General features: G+C 43.7%; 1 protein-coding gene across 15 annotated transcripts in view; it reads left to right on the top strand.

The window, feature by feature from the left end:
- CAST (calpastatin) overlaps positions 1-27,721 on the top strand; it is a 237,340-nt gene that overhangs the window by 164,503 nt on the left and 45,116 nt on the right. For 9 of the 15 annotated variants that reach the window (XM_073542003.1, XM_073542077.1, XM_073542374.1 and 6 more), the window contains 4 exons: positions 6,274-6,318; positions 7,862-7,891; positions 8,048-8,098; positions 25,220-25,324. In XM_073542003.1, the coding sequence (XP_073398104.1) occupies positions 6,274-6,318; positions 7,862-7,891; positions 8,048-8,098; positions 25,220-25,324 (231 nt within the window). Of the gene's footprint in view, positions 1-2,632; positions 2,719-6,273; positions 6,319-7,861; positions 7,892-8,047; positions 8,099-25,219; positions 25,325-27,721 lie in introns of those variants that run through there. The other 6 variants (XM_073542134.1, XM_073542204.1, XM_073542702.1 and 3 more) reach the window with 2 other exon arrangements.

A 27,721-nucleotide genomic window follows, 5' to 3' on the forward strand; every position in this document is an offset into this window, starting at 1 on the left:
AATGCAAGTAACCTACCGTAATTTAAATTATAGGTTCAGAAATGGTGCAGATGTACTGCAGCGTCAAAAACTCACTAAAAGATCATGTTGGGAACTTAGCCTTAGTCATGACGTTTTTATGCACATTTTTTGTTGCGGAAACGCACAAAAGAGGAAAGAAAAATGCAAGAACATAGAGAAAAAAAAAAGTAACAAAAGCCAATGTCCACTTGAATTTTGCCCAAAAATAGATGCATCATAGATATGTGAGCAAGTGAAATTTTTGAGTAGGAAATCTGCACTAAATACTCAGCGTGAGAACCTAGCCTTGGACTATGTGCACACAGCGTTTTTAGACGCAGACGCTGATTTTTTCCAGGCAAAGCCACTTTCGAAAAGGCGGCAGTCATTTTCCTTACGTGGCTTCAATGGACGTTTTGACATCATTTTTCTGCTAGGGGCAGTTCCCTGGAGAGCAGAGGGCAGCCATTGCACATCACACTGGTGACCATTTCATATCTCGCACAGAAAATGAATGACCCCTGCTATTTATAATAATCCCTGGAGGAGGATGGTCATACAGATCAGTGTCCGGCCCATTGATCTTAACAGCTCATTTGCATACTAGACGGTGGCCCGATTCTAACGCATCGCACCTTCCGACGGCCCCCGATCTCCTCTCCACGCTCTCGGCATCTTCCGGTCCCAGAAATGCTTAACACGAAGGCCGGAGATGACGTCACTCTCGCGAGAGCGCGACGTCATCAGCGGTCTTTCGTGCAAAGCATTACTGGGACTAGAGTTTTATGGTACCCAGGGCCTGGAGGAGAGTCTCCTCTCCTCCGGACCCTGGGTACCATCCGCACGTTGAGCACTGCGCCGGTCATCTCCGTGCTGCGTCACCGCTGACCTCCTAGCAGCAGGAGATGACCTGCGGCAACCGTCGGGAGATCAGTGGCTAGCGCCGCAGATCTCCCAACGGTAGTGGTGGCGTGCGTCGTTCAAATTCTGTGCCAATTGGTCATGCCCGGCCGCCTGCGATCAATCAGCGACGCGGGATTTCGGGCCACCATCTAGTGTATTATACTCCTGTTACAGCCAGAGCTGCAGTCACTGTTCTGCTGTTACCTAATGTATTGTAGTCCAGTTACACCCAGAGCTGCATTCACTGTTCTGCTCTTACCTAATGTATTATACTCCTTTTACAGCCAGAGCTGCAGTCACTGTTCAGATCTTACCAAATGTATTGTACTCAAGTTACACCCAGAGCTGCAATCACTGTTCTGCTGTTACCTAATGTGTTGTACTCCAGTTACACCCAGAGCTGCTGTCGCTGTTCTGCTGTTACCTAATGTATTGTAGTCCAGTTACACCCAGATCTGCAGTCACTGTTCTGGTGTTACCTAATGTACTCCTGTTACACCCAGAGCTGCAGTCACTGTTCTGCTGTTACCTAATGTATTGTACTCCAGTTACTCCCAGAGCTGCAGTCACTTCTGCTTTTACCTAATGTATTGTACTCCAGTTACACCCAGAGCTTCAGGCACTGTTCTGCTGTTACCCAATCTAGTGTAGTCCAGTTACACCCAGATCTGCAGTCACTGTTCTGCTCTTACCTAATGTATTGTACCCCAGTTACAGCCAGTGCTGCAGTCACTGTTTAGATCTTACCTAATGTATTGTACTCCAGTTACACCCAGAGCTGCATTCACTTTTCTGCTGTCACCTAATGTAATGTACTCCAGTTACACCCAGAGCTGCAGTCATTGTTCTATTACCTAATTACCTAATGTATTGTATATGTACAGGACTGTGCCTGTGTAATGAGCAACGCAGCAGTGATGCCTTTAACTGCTGTAATGTTCCTGTACAATAAGCAATGCAGCCGTTTTGCCACGACGACTAAGCAACTGTCGCTGATTGGTCGCGGCCTAACTGCCGCGACCAATCAGCGAGGCGGGATTTCCTTTACAGACAGGCAGAATTAGACAATTATATAGTAGACTAGATGGTGGCCCGATTCTATTGCATCGGGTATTCTAGAGTCTCTGTTAAAATAAAAAATAGTTGTATTATATTCCTATTACAACCAGAGCTGCAGTCACTGTTCAGATCTTACCAAATGTATTGTACTCCAGTTACACCCAGAGCTGCTGTCACTGTTCTGCTCTTACCTAATGTACTATACTCCTGTTACAGCCAGAGCTGCAGTCACTGTTCAGATCTTACCAAATGTATTGTACTCCAGTTACACCCAGAGCTGCAGTCATTGTTCTGCTGTTACCTACTGTATTGTACGCAAGTTACACCCAGAGCTGCAGTCACTGTTCTACTGTTACCTAATTACCTAATGTATTGTACTCCAGAATATGTACAGGACTGTGCCTGTATAATGAGCAACGCAGCAGTGATGCCTTTAATGGCTGTAATGTGCCTGCACAATAAGCAATGCGGCCGTGTTGCCACGACGACTAAGCAACTGCCGCGACCAATCAGCGAGGCGGGATTTCCATTACAGACAGACAGAATTAGACGATTATATAGTAGATAAGGATTTCTCTGGAATAAAACATTGGATTGAAGCTATCAGTGTCTTGTTATTCAGCTTCCTGTGACCTCCGTGCCCTTATAGGCGGCTTAGGAGAGGGCTGATCCCCATGAAACAGAACAGAAACCTCAGCATTGTATCTCCTGCACAGTGTAACATAGGCCCATGAAGAAGCCGGTGAGAAATACCAGGTGAACACCTCCATTATCAGGGCTGTTAGGCCACTTCTGTGTTAGACTTGCATCACAGCTTTCGTTTGTAGACTGCAGAGTTCACATTTTTAACGTTTTCTTCAGATCAAGACGAAAAAGCAGTTCAGTCAGGCAAGGGTGTGCCTCCGAGGCCTGGACCTCCTCCCATGCAATCCACATGGCATGAGTCAGACACTATTGTGTCAGTTGTTAGGCAATCCTAATATTTTGCATCTAGGGTTGTCACGCTGATCCGTACAGCTACATCCTGCAGTCTCTGCGCCTGTCGTACAGTTTGTAAATACGGCACGTGTTCACACTGATACGGACTCCGCTTCTACGACTAGAGAGGACATATGTAAGACCAGGCACTCATGTGGAATTTCCTCCGCAGAAAGCTACGAGGACATAAGTGGCAACACTGTTCATGATCTGACTGTTGTAGAACATAATTCTGTTCAATATTTAACATTATTATTTTATATTAATTGTGAATCTGTTAATATTGAGCAGAAAGAAGTCTGGTGACTCGCTGCTACCACTATTATATGTTATCATGGGGCTTATTGTATTCTTAGCAGAAGCTGCTAATCAACATCATATAAAGTAATACTGCTTTTTGTTAACATTGGGAAAACCAATATATCATCCTGCTCCTGTTATTTAGCCGTAAGTGTGTGTGTGTATATGTATATATATATTTTGTGTGTGTGTGTGTGTGTGTGTGTGTGTGTGTATATGGATGTACCTGATCAACTGAACCCTGCACAATATGCTGGTCCCCGTAATATAATGGCCTTCACAGTATGCTGGTCCCTGCAGTATGATGCTCCCCACAGTATGCTGGTCCCCGCAATATGATGGCCCCAACAGTATGCTGGTCCCCGTTGTATGATGGCCCCAACAGTATACTGGTCCCCGCAATATTATGGCCTTCACAGTATGCTGGTCCCCGCTGTATGAAAGTACCCACAGTATGCTGGTGCCCCGCAATATGCTGGTCCCCGTTGTATGATGGCCCCACAGTGCTGGCCCCCACAGAATGCTGGCCCCCGCAGTATGCTGGTCCCCGCAATATGATGGCCCCCACAGAATGCTGGTCCCCGCAATATGCTGGCCCCCACAGTGTGTTGGTCCCCGCTGTATGATGGTCCACTACAGTATGGTGGTCTCTACAGCATGCTGGTCCCCTACAGTCCGTTGTCCGCCACAGTATAATGGCCCCCACAGTATGATGGCCCCTACCGTAACACCAGGCTGCATGTTGTGTCTGCTATTGTGAGTAGCCTGTGATCTAAACGTGCTGCTAACGCTGCAGCGTCTCCGGACTTGTGTGTGTGTCTGATCACTGGGAGGATGTTGGTTGATAATTGTAAAAAGAGCTGTCAGTCGTGAATCTAGGTGATTTGTGTGCATTCAGCGTGGCAGAACATTCCTCTGACAACCATAAATAACCTCATTGATAGCAGCCAAGGCCGGTTCTTGCGGGGGGTTTTTGTGTATGGCGCTCATGCACATGACAGTGCGACATTCGTTGGGCCGAACCCAAACAGTAACACGGACATCCTGGAGAAGTCCGTGTCTGGTGTTCGTGCCTGATCAGTAGGTGTTCGGTACGGACGCTGAATTTTACTGTTCGGGTTCCCCCATCTCTAGTGGTGTATGAGCAGAACCGAGCAAACCTTGGTCACATGACAGGTATTATGGTCAAAGTTGCCAAGTATCTACAGCATAAGGGTGTGTGCACACGCTGCGGTTCCGCAGCAGTTTTGGCCGCTGCGGGTCCGCGGCAGTTTTTGCTGCGGTGTACAGTACCATTATTCCCTATGGGAATAAAAAACCGCAGTGCAGATTTTTCCGCGCAGTTTTCCTGCATTTTTGAAACCGCAGACAGAATTTACATGTCAATTCTTTCTGCGGATTCCGCTGTGGTTTGCCATCTCCTCCATTGTGGAGATGAAAAACCGCAGGGCAAAACCACAGAGCAATCCGCAGGTAAAACCGCAAGTCTTTTGACCTGCAGATTTAAATGCGGATTTTACAAAATCCGCGCAGCCAAATCCGCACCCCAATCCTCAGCGTGTGCACATAAGCTAAGTGTTCTTGGTGATACAATGTAACATTGGCAAAGGCATCTATAGTCAGATGAATGCCAGAATTGTCTTTTTGGCATACTTAGGCTATGTTCACGTTTGATATTTTTCTTTTTCTGCAGGCAAAACCTGCTCGAAGCTGCAAAAAACAAAACAAAACTGTTTTTTATTGTCTCTTATGCATGCTGATGACGTTTAGTGCCCCCAAAAAATCATTATGCAACTTCCTTAAGAATTTTACACTTAAAACACAGCAAAATCTGATACCGGCGTTTTTGTACTTACTCGTTGTTCCCTATGGTAAAAAAAAAAAAACGCTGAAAGAAGTGACATGCTGTAGTTTACAAAAAACGCAGCAGTTTTCCAAATCAGCTGGGAAAATAAAACCAATGTGTGTGCATGAGATTTCTGAAATCTCATAGGCTTTGCTGGTACGGTAAAACGCAGCTTAAATAAAATTAGCATAAAAAAGCAGCAAAAAAAGCACAGCAAAAATGCAATGTGTGAACATAGCCTTAGTTAGAATATTCCTGTACAGTCCCTTCATTAAATCTCCCAATTTGACATCAGATGCACAGACAGCCATCGCTCGCTGAGTGATCCAGTTGTGGAGGCCACTGCGACTGTTGGGCAATGATTCTATTTACTGTTCAGATGTATAATTTTTTCTTTATGGAAGTCAACATTAGAACGCTATACTTTTTAATTCGATGTAAAAAAAAGAAAAAGCACCCTACATATTTTGTGTAGGAAATTAGCTCTCCTTTAAGTTTTTTTTTTTTTTTTTTTTTTTTTTTTTTTTTAACTTTAACCAACAGAATTGCATTGTTGCACAATGGAAGTATAGATATAGTGGAAATGGAAAAAACTAGTGTTTCCCTTCTATCCTCACATAAAAAGACTGCCAGAAGAACAGGTCCCACATGTAATATGCAGAGGGCCTGATCTGTCTGATCTACAGCAATCTATACAAATACTGGAAAAGGCATCTGACGTGTTCATGTTCGGCCTGTAGACTGTAACGTTCTGACAGCCCAGAATCCCATGTTCACTACAGATGGACATATGCGGGATATTTTGTAAGCCAAGGTATGTATGATGGTAATACATACTTCTGTGTGTGCACATGGTAAGTATTTGCTGCACACATTTCTGCAGCAAAAACATGTTGCTTGGCCGGAAAAACACTGGTGGACTTGACACGCTGCAGATTAGAAACTGCTTCCAGTATCCACGATATAAATAAGTAACGTGTGCATGAGAGTTCAGAAATGTACCGTAATTTGCTTTGCTGAGACAGTTAAATATTTTGCTACAAAAACAATTGGTAACAACGCATTGTTTTATAGAGTAACCATCGATTTAATTTATTTTCGTTTTTTAAAAGTGGAGATGAGAACCCTTGTAACAGACGGTAAATAGAACACTTCATTCTGAATGTGCTTTTCTTTATGTTCTCTAGGTAACGACGCCACAAGAAAAGACTATGAAACCAGCAGATACAAAGGTAAATTGTTTGAGTTATTGAACAGTGGCAGTTGTTCTTAAAATATAACTATTCGGCTGACGGACAGAAAATCCCTGGGGGAAACAGACATATTACCTCTTAGGCCGGGGTCAGACTTGCGAGTACAATGCGAGAAACTTGCATCAATACCCGGCACTGCCGTCGGCACTCAAGACTGCAGTGTGCGGCTGCACAGAAATATATATGTAGCCGCACACTCCGTCCCGAGTGCCGGGTATTGATGCGAGAGACTCGTGCAAGTTTCTCGCATCACACTCGCAAGTGTGACCCCGGCCTTACCCGGACTTTACAGCACGATAGTGCTAACCACTAAGGCTGGGTTTACGCATACGTTCGGAGTTGTTTTCCCTTCAATTATAGGAACAGGAAATGGATCCGTCACATAATGGAGATAATGACACCAAAGGAGCCTATTCGTTATAATGGGGTTCATTAGGTTTCCATAACATTGTCCATTTTTTTCCCCAGTGGAAAAATGTGGGCACCATGCAGTGCTTTTTTTTTTTTTACCCATTATGATGGAGCCTAAGTATTGAGACTCCAAGGCAGGTGTGGACACAGCCTGGACCACCATGCCTCCTTTATGATTTTATATATGCTGTGGAACGAGCCTGAAAGTCTGTAGGATTAGGCTGTCACTGATTTGCTTGTGTTTGCATTGCAATGGGTGAAATTCTGTAGTAGCAGAACAATCCGGTAGACAGTATCCTCCAGACTGCGTCTGCTGGAAAATCAGAAGTGACTATCCTCACAGCCAGAGGAGCAACACACATATGCAGACTCCCAAAAACTGCTGAACTCTTCTCATTTTCCTGCCAGTCATTCTGATTTAATAAACACATGAGTGATTACCTGAATTAGTTGGAAATTGAGCCATGCAAGTAGGAATGCAAGCCTTCTTGCACCTACAGTTTCAAGCACCCATAGAGATCTATGGGAATTGCATGGTTTTGCGAATGCATAGACTCACACGATAACAGCTGATTTAGGGGACCTCCATTATCAGCTGGTTTCAGGGGGACAAAGACCCTTTTGTTACACTGCTTTTTACAGTATTGTGTGAGAAGATGGCTTTTAGTTTAAAGCCCGATATTTCATCCCGCTCACGACCAACAACATTATCACAGTGTCTTATCAGTAATCGCAGGTTATCAAACATCATGTAAATAGATTTGCAAATTTTCCCTGCCAATGCCCTGGCACAGAGCGGCTGCTGATTATCTGTACTGTGAGTTAGGCATCATGAATGGGGAGAATTACGTGCGCTGAGGTTGTAAAGTCTGTGAGTGCTGTATCGCAGCTCCGCGCAACCCAAAGGTCGTACAGCGGCACAACGTTCTGTGCATGCTCCACCTCGCTGGTGGGAACAAACACTGAAAGTTATGGAGCACTGGGCAATTAATTGCTGAGCGAGCAATGCTGGATCGTGCGTACTAAAACTAACAGAATGGGTTAATAGACGATTTCTTGGCGATAGTATATGGTTTGTGTTGTATATTCACCATCTGACACTATTTTACAGCTTACATATGGAAAAAATCTGCGAAGGGCGGTTAGTGACTGCTTTACTTTTCCTTTCGTGAATGTAGAGAGAAAAACATGTTTGTTTTGAAAAAGAAAACTGCATGTAATTCCTGCTTGCAGCATTTTGGGGGCCATTGTGAACATGGCCTTATGAGTTACTAATTAGACGTTTGTTTCTTTTCAGCCAAAGCCCACACCGAAGACTGAACCAGCCAAATCCACACAAGCATCTACGGTGAGTGCGCAGGATTGTGTGCTTCAACACTGACACTGTACACCATCCACACTGCAGATGCTGCGCCACGTCTGCCAGGGCTCCGGATCCAGTAGATCTTTTGGTCAATGTATTTACCATCCCATAAACTAATGGTATATTGCTGGTACATGCCGTCACTTTATTATTGGTGGTTGGGTCTGGCCCCCTCTTGGCCCTGCATGTCCCCGATTGTAGCCCTGATATACAATTGTGACTGTAAAGGGAGGGTAGTATAGTACGTGTTGTGTCAATATAAATCTGCTGTGTCCAAAGAGTTGTTGATAGTGACCCAGTTTTTCACGCATGAATCTCGCATCACTGATATTTCAGCTACACTGGAGCCTAAACATTACTCTTCTTCTATATCTATACTGACAGCACAGCATATGAAATTAACCTACATATATACTGTATATACAGTTGTGGCCAAAAGTATTGACACCCCTGCAATTCTGTCAGATAATACTCTGTTTCTTCCTGAAAATGATTGCAAACACAAATTCTTTGGTATTATTATCTTCATTTAATTTGTCTTAAATGAAAAAACACAAAAGAGAATGAAGCAAAACATTGATCGTTTCACACAAAACTCCAAAAATGGGCCAGACAAAAGTATTGGCACCCTCAGCCTAATACTTGGTTGCACAACCTTTAGCCAAAATAACTGCGACCAACCGCTTCCGGTAACCATCAATGAGTTTCTTACAATGCTCTGCTGGAATTTTAGACCATTCTTCTTTGGCAAACTGCTCCAGGTCCCTGATATTAGAAGGGTGCTTTCTCCAAACTGCCATTTTTAGATCTCTCCACAGGTGTTCTATGGGATTCAGGTCTGGACTCATTGCTGGCCACCTTAGAAGTGTCCAGTGCTTTCTCTCAAACCATTTTCTAGTAATTTTTGAAGTGTGTTTTGGGTCATTGTCCTGCTGGAAGACCCATGACCTCTGAGGGAGACCCATCTTTCTCACACTGGGCCCTACATTATGCTGCAAAATTTGTTGGTAGTCTTCAGACTTCATAATGCCATGCACACGGTCAAGCAGTCCAGTGCCAGAGGCAGCAAAGCAACCCCAAAACATCAGGGAACCTCCGCCATGTTTGACAGTAGGAACTGTGTTCTTTTCTTTGAATGCCTCTTTTTTTCTCCTGTAAAATCTATGTTGATGCCTTTGCCCAAAAAGCTCTACTTTTGTCTCATCTGACCAGAGAACATTCTTCCAAAACGTTTTAGGCTGTTTCAGGTAAGTTTTGACAAACTCCAGCCTGGCTTTTTTATGTCTCGGGGTAAGAAGTGGGGTCTTCCTGGGTCTCCTACCATACAGTCCCTTTTCATTCAGACGCCGACAGATAGTACGGGTTGACACTGTTGTACCTTCAGACTGCAGGGTAGCTTGAACTTGTTTGGATGTTAGTCGAGGTTCTTTATCCAACATCTGCACAATCTTGCGTTGAAATCTCTTGTCAATTTTTCTTTTCCGTCCACATCTAGGGAGGTTAGCCACAGTGCCATGGGCTTTAAACTTCTTGATGACACTGCGCATGATAGACACAGGAGCATTCTGGTCTTTGGAGATGGACTTGTAGCCTTGAGATTGCTCATGCTTCCTCACAATTTGGTTTCTCGAGTCCTCAGGCAGTTCTTTGGTCTTCTGTCTTTTCTCCATGCTCAATGTGGTACACACAAGGACACAGGACAGAGGTTGAGTCAAATTTAATCCATGTCAACTGGCTGCAAGTGTGATTTAGTGATTGCCAACACCTGTTAGGTGCACAGGTAAGTTACAGGTGCTGTTAATTACACAAATTAGAGAAGCATCACATGATTTTTCGAACAGTGCCAATACGTTTGTCCACCCTCTTTTTTATGTTTGGTGTGGAATTATATCCAATTTGGCTTTAGGACAATTCTTTTCGTGTTTTTTCATTTAAGACAAATTAAATGAAGATAATAATACCAAAGAATTTGTGTTTGCAATCATTTTCAGGAAGAAACGGAGTATTATCTGACAGAATTGCAGGGGTGTCAATACTTTTGGCCACAACTGTATATAAGAATGTTTAACTACAGCGTGGATCTTGTTACTGGGACAGTAACACTTGGCAAATGAGGTTTAATGTAGATAAATGTAGAGTAATGCACCTAGGATGGCTTAATCCTATTGATGCATACACATTAAATGGGACCATACTTGGGACTACAGAACAGGAGGACTTGGGTATTCTGGTTACAAGTAAGCTGAGCAGCAGTACTCAATGTCAGGCAGCAGTCACAAAAGAAATCAAGATTTTAGGGTGTGTAAAAAAAGATGAAAAATACAGCGATCCCAACATAAATATTAACCCTTTTATAAATCACTGGTGAGACCACATCTATAATACGGGATTCAGTTTTGGGCTCCACATTTAAAAAAGGACATTCAGAAATTAGTCTGTTCAAAGACGGGCAACTATAATAATAATAAATTTTATTTCTATAGCGCCGACATATTCCGCAGCACTTTACATTTCAGAGGGGATTTGTACAGACGGTAAACATTACAGCATAACAATAATCACATAGATCATAACAGATACCAAGAGGAATGAGGGCCCTGCTCGCAAGCATACAATATATGAGGAAAAAGGTAGACACAAAGGTGGGTGGTAACAATTGCCCTGATTGTATGGATCAGCCATAATGTTAAGTGTGTAACAGTACAGACACAGAGGGCTAATGGATGCATAAAGCATGTGGGAACATGATGCGGGGAACCTGGTTATGGTAAAACTTTTGACTGTGCCACACAGGAATAGATTAGGTTAATGTGTTAAGGCGGTAGGCCAGTCTGAATAAATGCATTTTCAGGGCACACTTAAAATTGTGGGGATTGGGGACTAATCGTATGGACCTGGGAAGTGCATTCCAAAGAATTGGCACAGCATGTGTATAGTCTTGGAGACGGGAGTGGGAGGTTCTGATTATTGAGGATGCTAACCTCAGGTCATCAGCAGAACGGAGGGCGCGGGTAGGGTGGTATACTGAAACAAGGGAGGAGATGTAGGGTGGTGCTGAGCCATGGAGAGCTTTGTGGGTAATAAGTTTGTATTGGATTCTGGAGTGGATGGGTAGCCAGTGTAATGACTGGCACAAGGTAGAGGCATCGGTGTAACGATTGGCGAGGAATATGATCCTGGCTGTAGCATTCAAGACAGATTGGAGGGGGGAGAGTTTGGTAAGAGGGAGACCGATTAGAAGAGAGTTACAATAGTCGAGACGAGAATGAATAAGAGAAACCGTAAGAGTTTTTGCTGAGTCAAAAGTAAGAAAGGTCGAATTGTAGAAATGCTTTTGAGGTGCAAATAACAAGAGCGAGCCAGTGATCGGACGTAGGGGGCAAAGGAAAGCTCGGAGTCAAGTATGACCCCAAGACAGCGGGCATGTTGCTGGGGAGTAATAGTGGAACCACACACAGAAATGGCAATGTCGGGTATAGGTACATTAGTAGCGGGAGGAAACACAAGGAGTTCAGTCCAACTAGATTATTACTAGGGATGGAAGGCCTCTCATATGATGAGAGGTTGAAAAAAATGGGCTTGTTTAGCTTAGAAGAAAGACACCTCAGAGGAAATCTCATTTATATCTATAAATATATGTGTGGCCAGTACAAAGGACTGGCGCATGACTTATTGCTTCCAAAGACCATACTAAGGACTAAGGGGCACTCATTACGGGTGGAAGAAAGGTGATTCCAGCAGATAAATAGGAAAGAGTTCTTTACAGTTAGAGCATTCCACAGTCTGACTGTCCTACCACAAGAGGTAGTAATGACAGACACTACAACAGCTTTTAAAAAAAAAAAAAGGGCTGGACGATTTCCTCAATACACATAACATTGTGGGTCATAGATAATTTAGTGACAAAATGCATAATTGGTGGAGAAATGTTGAGCTAGATGGTCTTTTTTCAACCTCTGTATCTATCTTGTAAGACGGAATCTCTTTTCCTGCCAGCATCCCCGATGCCTCTTCTGAATATTAGGCCCAGCCTGATCTCATGTGTGTGTCATGCCACAGAAGTGATGTCGGACTCATCATTAACTATCTAGTGTGTAGAGGGCAAAAAAAAGTTCATTGGTATCCGTGAATCAGACATCTCTTATATTCATTCTCTCTTTCATGTTCAATGAACATGTATTTTAGAAAACAAAGGCTGTTTCGCATAACTAATAATGAATATACAGTCGTTGCCAAAAGTTTTGAGACTGATACAATTTTTGGTTTTCACGAAGTCTGCTGCTTCAGTGTTTTTGGATCTTTTGAAGTACAATTATCAGTATTCCATAAGTTTTTAAACTTTTACTGACAAATGCATCAAGTTTATGTAAAGACTCAATATTTACAGTGTTGACCCTTATTTTTCAAGACTTCTACAATTTGCCCTGGAAGTTGGATATCCGTTTCTGGGCCAACTCCTGACTGATTACAACACATTCTTGCCTAATCGGTGGTTGAAGTTTCTCACAATTTCTGTGTATGGTTTTTGGTTTTTTTGTCCACTTTTTGAGGCTTGACCATAAGATCTCAATGGAGTTGAGATTTGGTGAGTTTCCTTGCCAGAGGCTTAAAATTTCAATGTTTTATTCACCATGCCACTTAGTTATCACCTTTGCCTTGGGACATGGTGCTCAGTCATGCTGGAAAAAGCATGTTTCATCATCAGTTTGTTCCTGCATCACTACAAGCTGCTGCTGGAGCATGTTTAGATAGCAGTCTTTATTCATGGCAGTGTTCTTAGGTAAAATTGTGAGTGAGACTACTTCATGGCTCAAAAATAACCTCACACATGAATGGTCTTAGGAAGCCTTACTTTTGGCATGACACAGGACTCAGTGCAGTGTTCACATTTTCTTTTCCAAGCAATCATTATTCCAGATGTCCCAAAGTCTGAAGGGAGCTTCATCAGAGAAAATAACTTTGCAGAAAATAGATGGATTGGACTACAGAGGACTAGGATACAGTTATATTCTCTGATGAAGCCCCCTTCAGGCTGTGTTGGGCATCTGGAAAAATTATTGTCCGGAGAAGAAAAGGTGAACACCGCAATAAACCCTGAGACCATTCATATGAAGGATTGGGTTTCTGTTAGCATGGCTGGTCAGGAGCCAGAATCTCCAGGAGTGGACCCTCTGGGCCGTGGCACCAAGGGGACCTGGTCGAGCTGCCAGGTGAAACAGGGACTGTTAGGAGCAGGCCCAGGGGATTCGAGTACCACGGTAGCCAGTACCGAGAGGGGCGGCTCAGGATGGACTGGAGTAGGACGGAAGTACTGGAGCAGGATGGAACAGGAACACCGGAGGCAGGACTGGAGTAGGAGACAAGGATAGCAGGACTGCGAGGCTGCTGCAGGGAGTACACGAGAATGGGACGGTGAGACTGCAGAGAGCACACGAAGCAGCGGGGCCCAGTGTGCTAGGAAACACAACGATCAGGCGCCTCCCTCAGGGGGAAGCGGCCTGATATGCCCCTGTCTGGTCTGCCATTGGTCAGGGGTGCTTCCGGGTCAGGGCATAGCCGGAGCACAAGAAGCAGAAGGGAGATGGCTGCATGCAGAGACGCCGTCGGCCGCGCGCCTGTCAGAGGTGACCACCGTGGCTGTAGGGCGGCGAGGGACTGCGGCGTCGGAGCGATGGCTGGGTGAGTATGCAGAGACGGCGTGGTAGCGGTGGCCGGGTGAGTATGTCGGAACGGCGTGACAGTTTCATTGTAACAACCCTGCTGGGGTCACTGCATGGCCTCCCATCCCCCGCACATCAACTTACTCACTGCTCCGGGTCATGCTGTGAATTCTGTCTATTGCCAACCCTGTGCTCTGTGCCTCTGCTCTTCTGTATGTTTCCTGGCTGTGTGTGTATAGGGGGGCGGTGCCAGAACTCTCTGGTCAGGGACAGATTAGACAGGTGCACCCTGACTGCATAAGAACCAATCACCTAGAGCCCTTGACTATTTAGTTCCGCCACACCCACTGAACCATTGCCTTTGCAATGTCTAATCTCAGTATCTTGCTGTTGAGGAAGCCAGGCCCTGTCCTGTGTATTTCCTCCTTCTCTGGAGGAATACTTCTTGTCTTGCTTTGTACCTTGTCTGCCTGCCAGGAGACTGAATATCCTGGCCCTTGAGTCTTTGTCCCAGTACCTTGTCTGTACTCTGTCCTACCTTAGTCTCCCTTTCTCCTTGTCTGTGGCTTCCTTCCCTGCTGTATCTTTCCTTGTGTCCTCCCTGTCTGTACATCTGCACCCTTGCAGCTCTGTCTGTACATCTGAACCCTTGCAGCTCTGCTCTCTTGCAGCTCTGCCTGCTCTGCTCTCTTGCAGCTCTGCCTGCTCTGCTCTCTTGCAGCTCTGCCTGCTCTGCTCTCTTGCAGCTCTGCTCTCTTGCAGCTCTGCTCTCTTGCAGCTCTACCTGCTCTGGTCTCTTGCAGCTCTGCTCCCTTGCAGCTCTGCCTGCTCTACTCCCTTGCAGCTCTGCTCCCTAGCCGCTCTGCCTGCTCGGCTCCCTAGCCGCTCTGCCTGCTCGGCTCCCTAGCCGCTCTGCCTGCTCGGCTCCCTAGCCGCTCTGCCTGCTCGGCTCCCTTGCCGCTCTGCCTGCCCGGCTCCCTTGCAGCCCAGCCTACTCCGTACTCCTGCGGCTCCGCCTACTCCGCACTCCTGCGGCTCAGTTCCTAACCTGTTCCAACATATTCCACTCCTTCCTGCCTGTATCCTTACCTGCACCTCCTGTGTGAACAGGTCCAAACCTGTTCCTTCATATTTCACTCCTTCCTGCCTGTATCCATACCTGCACCTCCTGTGTGAACAGGTCCCAACCTGTTCCTTCCTACACCACACCTGCTTGCCCTGTGTTTCCAAGCCGTGCCTGCTTGCCCTGTGTCTCCAAGCCGTGCCTGCTTGCCCTGTGTCTCAGCCTGCCTGTTAGTCACACCTGTCCAAGTGACTTGTCCCCGAGTGGGATCAGCAGCCACAGCCAGACACCACCCTGGAGTGGCACCCGACAGCTACCTGCCGCAGAAGCCTGACCTCACCATCAGAGGCTCCAGTGAAGACCGAGGTAGCTGTCGTAGTCACGCCCCTTCCAGGGTAGTCTGGTTTGTGGCACAGTGGGGCCACAACCCCCCGGCTTGCGCCATTCAGCCAAGGCGCGAGCGTGACATTCATGCAATGTATTGGTCTCACTCACAATTTTTGCCTAAGAACACTACTATGAATAAAGAATGGTATCTAAACATCTTCCATGAGCAACATCTTCCAACATCCAGGAGACATTTTTCTTTTTCCAGCATGATGTAGCACCATGTCACAAGCCAAAAGTGATAACTAAGTGGCTCAGTGAACAAAGCATTGAAATTTAGGGTCTATGGCCAATAAATTCAGACCAATTTGGTCAATCCTCAAAAAGCTGGTGGAAAAAGAAAAAGCAGAAATTGTGATAAACTTCAAGCACTGATTAGGCAAAAATGGGTGGTTATCAGTCAGCATTTGGTCCATAAGCTAAGGACAGAGCCTTGAAACATAAGGGTCAACACAGTAATTATTGAGTCCTAAACCAGAGAAGAGAGAGTACACAAGGCTGTTTACACAATATCAGAAAATTATAATTTTATTACATAAAAAAAATTATATAAAATACACATTAAAAATATTTAATGGACATTATTGTAAAGGGCATGAACAGTGATACATTAAGTGGTACATAGTATCAATTTAAAGGACCGGGTCTATCATAACCCCAATGTACAAATTATAAACACCTAAAAAGTGTTAATATGTGCAAATACTCAAAATGAGCATACTATAACAAGAGAGTGAAAAAAGGGAGTGAAAAAAGTGCACAAGTATCTCTAATCAGTTTGCAAAAAGTCTAAATCACACCAGAGAACCAAAAATAACACCTAACAAAAGTGTGGAGGTGCAAAAGAAGATGGGGAGATTCTTACCCAAGTAAGTCCTAATGTACCACGTACAGTCATATGTTAAAGTTTGGGCACCCCTATTAATGTTCACCTTTTTTCTTTATAACAATTTTGGTTTTTGCAACAGCTATTTCAGTTTCATATATCTAATAACTGATGGACTCAGTTATATTTCTGGATTCAAATGAGGTTTATTGTACTAACAGAAAATGTGCAATCTGCATTTTAACAAAATTTGACCGGTGCAAAAGTATGGGCACCTCAACATAAAAGTGACATTAATATTTCGTAGATCCTCCTTTTGCAAAAATAACAGCCTCTAGTCGCTTTCTGTAGCTATTAATGAGTTCCTGGATCCTGGATGAAGGTATTTGTGACCATTCCTGTTTACAAAACAATTCCAGTTCAGTTAAGTTTGATGGTCGCCGAGCATGGACAGCCCGCTTCAGATCATCCCACAGATGTTCAATGATATTCAGGTCTGGGGACTGGGATGGCCATTCCAGAACATTGTAATTGTTCCTCTGCATGAATGCCTGAGTAGATTTGGAGCGGTGTTTTGGATCATTGTCTTGCTGAAATATCCATCCCCTGCATAACTTCAACTTCGTCACTGATTCTTGCACATTATTGTCAAGAATTTGCTGATACTGAGTTGAATCCATGCGACCCTTTAACAAGATTCCTGGTGCCGGCATTGGCCACACAGCCCCAAAGCATGATGGAACCTCCACCAAATTTTACTGTGGGTAGCAAGTGTTTTTCTTGGAATGCTGTGTTTTTTAGCCTCCATGCATAACGCCTTTTTGTATGACTAAACAACTCAATCTTTGTTTCATCAGTCCACAGGACCTTCTTCCAAAATGTAACTGGCTTGTCCAAATGTGCTTTTCTATACCTCAGGCGACTCTGTTTGTGGCGTGCTTGCAGAAACGGCTTTTTTCGCATCACTCTCCCATACAGCTTCTTCTTGTGCAAAGTGCGCTGTATTGACCGATGCACAGTGACGCCATATGCAGCAAGATGATGCTGCAGGTCTTTGGAGGTGGTCTGTGGATTGTCCTTGACTGTTCTCACCATTCTTCTTCTCTGCCTTTCTGATATTTTTCTTGGCCTGCCACTTCTGGGCTTAACAAGAACTGTACCTGTGTTCTTCCATTTCCTTACTATGTTCCTCACAGTGGAAACTGACAGGTTAAATCTCTGAGACAACTTTTTGTATCTTTCCCCTGAAAAGCTATGTTGAATAATCTTTGTTTTCAGATCATTTGAGAGTTGTTTTGAGGAGCCCATTATGCCACTCTTCATAGGACAATCAAATAGGAGAACTACTTGCAAGTGGCCACCTTAAATACCTTTTCTCATTATTTGATACACCTGGCTATGAAGTTCAAAGCTCAATGAGGTTACAAAACCAATTTAGTGCTTCAGGAAGTCAGTAAAAAGTAGTTAGGAGTGTTCAAATCAAGAAAATGATAAGGGTGCCCATACTTTTGCACAGGTCAAATTTTGTTTAAATGCAGATTGCACATTTTCTGTTAGTACAATAAACCTCATTTGAATCCAGAAATATAACTGAGCCCATCAGTTATTAGATATACAGTGGGGCAAAAAAGTATTTAGTCAGTCAGCAATAGTGCAAGTTCCACCACTTAAAAAGATGAGAGGCGTCTGTAATTTACATCATAGGTAGACCTCAACTATGGGAGACAAACTGAGAAAAAAAAATCCAGAAAATCACATTGTCTGTTTTTTTTTCATTTTATTTGCATATTATGGTGGAAAATAAGTATTTGGTCAGAAACAAGCAATCAAGATTTCTGGCTCTCACAGACCTGTAACTTCTTCTTTAAGAGTCTCCTCTTTCCTCCACTCATTACCTGTAGTAATGGCACCTGTTTAAACTTGTTATCAGTATAAAAAGACACCTGTGCACACCCTCAAACAGTCTGACTCCAAACTCCACTATGGTGAAGACCACAGAGCTGTCAAAGGACACCAGAAACAAAATTGTAGCACTGCACCAGGCTGGGAAGACTGAATCTGCAATAGCCAACCAGCTTGGAGTGAAGAAATCAACTGTGGGAGCAATAATTAGAAAATGGAAGACATACAAGACCACTGATAATCTCCCTCGATCTGGTGCTCCACGCAAAATCCCACCCCGTGGGGTCAGAATGATCACAAGAACGGTGAGCAAAAATCCCAGAACCACGCGGGGGGACCTAGTGAATGAACTGCAGAGAGCTGGGACCAATGTAACAAGGCCTACCATAAGTAACACACTACGCCACCATGGACTCAGATCCTGCAGTGCCAAACGTGTCCCACTGCTTAAGCCTGTACATGTCCGGGCCCGTCTTAAGTTTGCTAGAGAGCATTTGGATGATCCAGAGGAGTTTTGGGAGAATGTCCTATGGTCTGATGAAACCAAACTGGAACTCTTTGGTAGAAACACAACTTGTCGTGTTTGGAGGAAAAAGAATACTGAGTTGCATCCATCAAACACCATACCTACTGTAAAGCATGGTGGTGGAAACATCATGCTTTGGGGCTGTTTCTCTGCAAAGGGGCCAGGACGACTGATCCGGGTACATGAAAGAATGAATGGGGCCATGTATCGTGAGATTTTGAGTGCAAACCTCCTTCCATCAGCAAGGGCATTCCAGATGAAACGTGGCTGGGTCTTTCAACATGACAATGATCCAAAGCACACCGCCAGGGCAACGAAGGAGTGGCTTTGTAAGAAGCATTTCAAGGTCCTGGAGTGGCCTAGCCAGTCTCCAGATCTCAACCCTGTAGAAAACCTTTGGAGGGAGTTGAAAGTCCGTGTTGCCAAGCGAAAAGCCAAAAACATCACTGCTCTAGAGGAGATCTGCATGGAGGAATGGGCCAACATACCAACAACAGTGTGTGGCAACCTTGTGAAGACTTACAGAAAATGTTTGACCTCTGTCATTGCCAACAAAGGATATATCACAAAGTATTGAGATGAAATTTTGTTTCTGACCAAATACTTATTTTCCACCATAATATGCAAATAAAATGAAAAAAAAACAGACAATGTGATTTTCTGGATTTTTTTTTTCTCAGTTTGTCTCCCATAGTTGAGGTCTACCTATGATGTAAATTACAGACGCCTCTCATCTTTTTAAGTGGTGGAACTTGCACTATTGCTGACTGACTAAATACTTTTTTGCCCCACTGTATGAAACTGAAATAGCTGTTGCAAAAACCAAAATTGTTATAAAGAAAAAAGCTTAACATTAATAGGGGTGCCCAAACTTTAACATATGACTGTATATAGCAGCCCCAATGCGCGTTTCGCGTGGGCTTCCTCCTGAGGAAACGCGCGTTGGGGCTGCTATATACGTGGTACATTAGGACTTACTTGGGTAAGAATCTCCCCATCTTCTTTTGCACCTCCACACTTTTTTGTTAGGTGTTATTTTTGGTTCTCTGGAGTGGTTTAGACTTTTTGCAAACTGATTAGAGATACTTGTGCACTTTTTTTCACTCCCTTTTTTCACTCTCTTGTTATAGTATGCTCATTTTGAGTATTTGCACATATTAACACTTTTTAGGTGTTTATAATTTGTACATTGGGGTTATGATAGACCCGGTCCTTTAAATTGATACTATGTACCACTTAATGTATCACTGTTCATGCCCTTTGCAATAATGTCCATTAAATATTTTTAATGTGTATTTTATATAATTTTATTAAATAAAAAAATATTATTTTCTGATATTGTGTAAACAGCCTTGTGTACTCTTTCTTCTCTGGTTTGGTATACTGATTTTGAGTATTGCTGTTGCCTTATATGGCGGTATTATAACATTTGGTTTTTTTTGGTGTTATAATTATTGAATCCTGATGCATTTGGCAATAAAAGTTTATAAGCTTCTGAAACCATAGAGACGTCTGACCAAAAGACCTAATAACACTGAATCGGCAAACTTTGAGAAAACCAAAATTTGTGTCTATCTTAAAACATTTGACCATGACAGTAATTAATCTTTTGGAGTAGGATTGGTTGAAATATTCTCTTTCCAGACAACTCCCAAAGAATGAGTGTTCTTCAGGAATGAAGCATGTAAAGGTTTGCTGTGGTGTCATCAAGTCTTATTTATCCAAATCATTTTGTGTAATGTTGATGACTATACTGTACTTGGACCAGACAATGGGTGTCTTTTACTTTAGCATGGTGACACACCTGAAACCTATGTGATTCATTTGACGCCGTCATCATATTCAGCAAAACTGCACCATAGGCAGAAAAGACTAATTGACTGCAGTAAAGAAATTGATTGTTCCATGCAATTGGAAAGGTGATGTAATATTTATGGCAAAAGCAGTGTAGTGAGAAATAATCATATCAATTTTTTCGAGCACTAATAGTATGGATATTATTAGTCTTCGATTACATTTTCTAACCTTCTACTGCTCCCCTTGATTCTAAGAGGTTTAGACCCTTTAAATATACAACAAAAGAGGCTCGCTCACAAGATCGTAGATTCTCTCATGCAAAAGAATCTGATAGATTATGGTAATGACACTCGGCTCAAACTGTAATCGGAGCTTCACCGAGTGTCATCTTAGTGTGATCCGATTCTCTCGCATGCGAGAATCAGAGTACAGGTGTGGAAAAGACGGAGAACTTAATGTCTCCATCTTCTCCATTGTCTTGAGTCCGCGGGTGTCGGACTGCACTTGGATAACTTGTATGGGTGCACGGGAACTTTGGATTCCAGAACCACTCACATCGGATAGCACTCGGCCGTGTTATATGCTCATGTGCACAAACCCTAAACTGTAAAATAAAAATCAATCTCATGTAGCCCTAATTTTTTACAAATTCCAAATGAATCCATATCCATGTGTATGAAATCAGCTGTAGAGTTTGGATTTTTAAGGGTGCCATATTATGGACTCGTACAACGTCTATCAATAATAGGAACCTTGGCTTGATACCTCAAAAAATCATATACTACACGTTTGATTTCATGCACATGTAGGCATTAATCAATACATTACAGACCCGAACGACAGTTATACATTTTATTAACCAACAGCTGCGTAAATTTGACTTCTCTATGAGATATTTGGAGAATATAAATCAGTGGTCCCAGGGTTGTTCAATGAATAGTAAATGTAATGAATACTATATTTTACCCCAGTGTTAGATTAGATTAGATTAGATTAGATAAACTTTATTGATCCCGGAGGAAATTACAGTATTACAGCAGCAGAACAAAGATCAAGAACATTACAAGAACAATACACACTTTACAAAATAAGTCTATATGGACAGCAGATGCGGATAGACTGGTACTTGTAACTCACCAATTCCCCCCCATACACTTTGAACTTCATTTAGTCTTGGGATGCTTTACACTTATACATTTGTTAAACATCCCCACAGCTGTCGGAACAAACGATTTTCTATATCTTTCCTTTTTACACATTAGTTGGAGTAGACGCTTGCTGAATGTGCTCTTTTGCTTCGCAAACAGTTCATAGAGCGGGTGTGTATTGTTGCTCATTATAGCCTTGCATTTCTTAGTAATTCTATCCTCTAATACCTCCTCGAAAGTCCTGAGTTGTAGACCCACCGCCGCACTAGCCTTCTTGATAAGTTTATTCAGCTTATTCGCGTCAGCTGTGCGCACACTACTACCCCAGCATATAATTGCATCAAAGATTGCACTCGCCACAATGGATTGGTAGAACATTTCAAGCATTTTGCTACACACATTAAACGACCTTAACTTCCTTAGGAAGTAAAGTCTACTCATCCCTTTCTTGCAAACCTTCTCCATATGGCACCTCCAATCAAGCTTGCTGTCCAGGTGAACCCCCAAATATTTGAAATTCTCCACCATCTCCACATCCTGACCATCAATAGTGATAGGTAAGCAATCCTTCATGCACCTTCCATAACTCAACACCAGCTCCCTGGTTTTCTTTACGTTGAGTTCTAAATGGTTAGCCTGGCACCAGTCAACAAAGTCCAAAACCACCCTTCTGTATTCCTCCTCCCCCCGGTCTCTCTCAATACCTCCGACTATCACTGAGTCATCAGAGTACTTCTGAAGGTGACAAAGGTCTGATTTATACTGAAAATCAGCTGTGTATAACGTAAAAAGGAATGGCGACAGCACCGTTCCCTGAGGGGCTCCAACACTACTCCGCACACTATCCGATACGGCCGCCCCCAACCTCACAAACTGTGGCCTGTCCGACAGATAATCAATGATCCAATTCACTAGTCCCTCATCAACCGCCATTTCAACCAGCTTTTTACGTAATAATAGTGGCTGTAAGGTGTTGAATGCACTGGAGAAATCGAAGAACATGGCACGCACAGTGGTTCTATCATTGTCCAAAAAGGAATGTACTGTTTGTAGTAGATACGCTACAGCATCGTCCACCCCCAGACTCTGCCGATACGCAAACTGAAGGGGGTCCGTAAAAGCAGACACCCTCGGACACAAGTAGGCAAGTACAATTCTCTCCAAGGACTTCATCACATGCGATGTTAAGGCCACCGGTCTATAGTCATTATGGGAGCTCGGGAAGGTAGTCTTGGGAACCGGCACCAGGCAAGAAGTCTTCCATAGAACTGGTACTCTCTGTGATTGTAAGCTCCAGTTAAACAGGTGCTGGAAGACAGTGCACAACTGATTCGCACACACTCTGAGGACACGTGGACAGATACCATCAGGCCCTGCTGCTTTACCCATGACCAGCTTACTAAACTGTTCCCTCACATCATTTTCGGAGATCAAGAAAGACTCCGACTTCCTCCCCCCAGTTGATATTGCTCGTCTCTCCCCGGCCCTCTCCTCTGTTGACATGGCACATTTATTGTTGAATCTGTTGAAAAAAACATTCATTTCATTAGCCATGATCAGCCCCCCACCCCCCTGATCTGACCTTGCCTTAAACCCAGTCAAAAGCTTCATTCCAGCCCACACTTCTCTGGAGTTGTTATGTGACAATTTATTTTCCAATTTAATTCTGAATGCTTCACGGGCAATCCTAATTTTCCCCTTTAAGTCTCTCTGAACAATTTTCATTTCCTCCTTGTCCTTCCTTTCAAAAGCTTTTTTTTTCCTGTTTAGTAGATGTTTCAATTCTTTTGTAATCCAAGGCTTATTGTTTGCAAAACACCGAACCTCATGAATAGGTACAATATTGTCAGTACAAAAGTTGATGTAATCAGTAACTCTCCTGGTAACCTCATTAACATCATCATTAGGTTCCCTGGCACATAACACCTCCCAGTCTGTGCATTCAAAGCAGTCTTGTAAAGTCTTTTCAGCTGCCGGAGACCATTTCCTTATCCGTTTAATTGTCGCTGGTTGTTTGCAGACAACTGGTTGATAAGCTGGAGACAATAGTATGAGATTGTGGTCAGATTTCCCCAGGGGGGGCAATGCAGATGATGAGTAAGCATCCTTAACACTGGCATAGAGGAGATCCAATATATAATTGTCCCTTGTAGAACATTTGACATATTGATAGAATTTTGGTAATGAGATCTTGGCTCTATTAAAATCCCCAGAAATGACAGTTAGAGAGTTAGGGTGTTTCGTCTGAAGCCGGGCAATCACCCCAGACAGTACATCCCCAGCTGCCTCTGGATTTGCAGATGGTGGTATATACGACACCACTGCAATAACAAGAGAGAATTCTCTAGGCAGATAGTAAGGCCTGAGGCCCACTGCTAATAGTTCAATGTTTGGGCAACAATGTCTCTCCTTTACTGTTACATGCCCCTGATTACACCATCTGTTGTTAATGTACAGTATCACTCCTCCACCCTTCTTCTTACCGCACTTCACTCTGTCCCTGTCAGCCCGAACCATTTGAAACCCCGGTACCGATATACTTGAATCCGGGACGTCCTCATGCAACCAGGTTTCTGTAAAGCACATGAGACTGCATTCCCTGAACTCCTTCTGGGTCTTACTCAGAGCCAGCAGTTCATCCGACTTGTTACCAAGCGATCGTACATTACCCATGATGATGGATGGGACTGCAGGTTTAAACCTTCTCCTCCAGGACTTGGTCTTCTTGCCTGCTCTGCAACCTCTGAAAGGTCTCCTCATTTCCCGTGGAACATGTGGTATTGCAACTGCTGGAGAAGACTTTGTCCTGCGCATTTCCAGAAGACGACTCCTTGAATACACTACTCGATTAGCGACAGACCTAGGGACAACCATCCGATCAGTGATTCCATCCATCCCGGGAGACCTCTCCGTGGCATACTGTATACGGTGCTCTCCGCTGAGCACATATGGCTGTATCACTGACACAGGCTGTGGGCAGCAGCATACATCCGTCGGTAGTATTAGCTGAGATGGACCATATTGCGTACCCCAAAGTGGCCATGCCAGCAGGGGACTTGTGGGTGGTAGTGGAGGATCCGGGTAAAAACCATATGCAGTGTGCCCGGCGGCAGTAGAAAGTGTGGGGGTGTGCTGCATTTTCCATCCCACAGCAGACCAGCGTGCAGGAACGTCGCAATCCACGAGATGAAAACGTTGCATAGATCCAAGGTTGAAATTAGAGGTCCAAAAAGACATCAGGAAAGGTATAAAAGACTGTAACAAACAAAATAAAATAAAATAATAGCTGCTGCAATGGGCTGCCACTAGCAAGGCGCCCTATTGTCTCCACAGTCTGGCAGAGAGCAGACAGGCACGTCTGCACACCTCTGAGTCCAGGAGAGATATAACAGCAAATTATGTATTTTTGACCCTAATGCTAAATTCTAGTAATGTTATGATACTCCTTGTCCCATTAGTGCACAATAGTTTCCAAAGCTACCAACTTCTGTCGCTCCATGTGCATTGGGCCTTAGAGCCTCATTGGGGTGCCCTGGGCCTTAGAGCCTCATTGGGGTGCCCTGGGCCTTAGAGCCTCATTGGGGTGTACTGGGCCTTAGAGCCTCATTGGGGTGCCCTGGGCCTTAGAGCCTCATTGGGGTGCCCTGGGCCTTAGAGTTTCATTGGCGTGCCCTGGTATAAAGTATGATTAATTAGTGGTATGTTTAATAAAAGAATGTTTCATGATTCCAAGTATCATGTAATGCCTTGTAAGAACGTTTTATCTAAGAGACACTGTGCCAATGTCTTTTTGCTAGCCTAAAAGTACTACCACAGTATCCTCAACAGTGAAGTCCAGCACAGAAAAAGTTCAAAAAGAAGAATTAAAAGCGGCATCACCGAAACAGAAATCTGACACAACTGTAAGTCTTAATACTGTCTCTTCTCTACCATTTTTCAAAATATGGTGGTAAAAAATGGAGGTCTTATATTACATGTTTGGGAGTATTAAAGGGGCCTTGCAGTCACACCAATTTGATATCTATCCACACCCCCACCGTTCAGATGAAAACCGCTTCAGAGTCTGTTGGACGTAAACTGAAGCTACAGTGGGGAAAAAAAGTATTTAGTCAGTCAGCAATAGTGCAAGTTCCACCACTTAAAAAGATGAGAGGCGTCTGTAATTTACATCATAGGTAGACCTCAACTATGGGAGACAAACTGAGAAAAAAAAATCCAGAAAATCACATTGTCTGTTTTTTTTTCATTTTATTTGCATATTATGGTGGAAAATAAGTATTTGGTCAGAAACAAAATTTCATCTCCATACTTTGTGATATATCCTTTGTTGGCAATGACAGAGGTCAAACGTTTTCTGTAAGTCTTCACAAGGTTGCCACACACTGTTGTTGGTATGTTGGCCCATTCCTCCATGCAGATCTCCTCTAGAGCAGTGATGTTTTTGGCTTTTCGCTTGGCAACACGGACTTTCAACTCCCTCCAAAGGTTTTCTATAGGGTTGAGATCTGGAGACTGGCTAGGCCACTCCAGGACCTTGAAATGCTTCTTACGAAGCCACTCCTTCGTTGCCCTGGCGGTGTGCTTTGGATCATTGTCATGTTGAAAGACCCAGCCACGTTTTATCTTCAATGCCCTTGCTGATGGAAGGAGGTTTGCACTCAAAATCTCACGATACATGGCCCCATTCATTCTTTCATGTACCCGGATCAGTCGTCCTGGCCCCTTTGCAGAGAAACAGCCCCAAAGCATGATGTTTCCACCACCATGCTTTACAGTAGGTATGGTGTTTGATGGATGCAACTCAGTATTCTTTTTCCTCCAAACACGACAAGTTGTGTTTCTACCAAACAGTTCCAGTTTGGTTTCATCAGACCATAGGACATTCTCCCAAATGCTCTCTAGCAAACTTCAGATGGGCCCGGACATGTACAGGCTTAAGCAGTGGGACACGTCTGGCACTGCAGGATCTGAGTCCATGGTGGCGTAGTGTGTTACTTATGGTAGGCCTTGTTACATTGGTCCCAGCTCTCTGCAGTTCATTCACTAGGTCCCCCCGCGTGGTTCTGGGATTTTTGCTCACCGTTCTTGTGATCATTCTGACCCCACGGGGTGGGATTTTGCGTGGAGCACCAGATCGAGGGAGATTATCAGTGGTCTTGTATGTCTTCCATTTTCTAATTATTGCTCCCACAGTTGATTTCTTCACTCCAAGCTGGTTGGCTATTGCAGATTCAGTCTTCCCAGCCTGGTGCAGGGCTACAATTTTGTTTCTGGTGTCCTTTGACAGCTCTTTGGTCTTCACCATAGTGGAGTTTGGAGTCAGACTGTTTGAGGGTGTGCACAGGTGTCTTTTTATACTGATAACAAGTTTAAACAGGTGCCATTACTACAGGTAATGAGTGGAGGAAAGAGGAGACTCTTAAAGAAGAAGTTACAGGTCTGTGAGAGCCAGAAATCTTGATTGCTTGTTTCTGACCAAATACTTATTTTCCACCATAATATGCAAATAAAAGGAAAAAAAACAGACAATGTGATTTTCTGGATTTTTTTTTTCTCAGTTTGTCTCCCATAGTTGAGGTCTACCTATGATGTAAATTACAGACGCCTCTCATCTTTTTAAGTGGTGGAACTTGCACTATTGCTGACTGACTAAATACTTTTTTTCCCCACTGTACATTCAATGTGTACCAGTCTCTGCCGAGTACTGCAGAACATGTCCTGTCAAAGAGTAGGAGTTGTTCTAGAATCCTAGGCAGCGGCCACCGCACATTGCTGGGTCCTGAAGCACGTTCCATGGGTTTACATCCTGCTGGCGCAAGTAATAGCTGTTGGTTGGGGGCTCCAGGTATCGGACACCCTTCAATCTCATATTGATTACCCATCGTACACATAGGTCATCAACATGGTGTGACCACATAACTCCTTTACGTTACATTCATATGTGGCACGAGGCATTTCTGAAAGTGTCTCATCTGAGTGGGGCTTCAAGAAATCTATGTACAAACAGCCCCTCCATTCATATGTATGATTGGATTTATTTTTTTAAACTCGTGTGATTACCCCATTACTATTCTGATATTGTTCCTTGGAACTTAAATTTATTTCAGTTTTCAGAATATCATTTTCTCCATTTACCTCCCTTGTAGTTGGGGTGTTTTGTAATATCCTATTCCAACATGTGAAGCTCCTATACTTTTTACAGCAGGCTACAAAAATAATGTATTAGAATAATGTGTGAGCTATAAAATATTTTCACAAAATGTTCTGGCTACAAGTGATAAGCTGACTCTTACTTCTAT

The sequence above is a fragment of the Dendrobates tinctorius genome, unplaced genomic scaffold (genome assembly GCF_039654945.1).
Source record: "Dendrobates tinctorius isolate UK_male_01 unplaced genomic scaffold, ASM3965494v1 ptg000003l, whole genome shotgun sequence".
Lineage (NCBI taxonomy): Eukaryota > Metazoa > Chordata > Amphibia > Anura > Dendrobatidae > Dendrobates > Dendrobates tinctorius.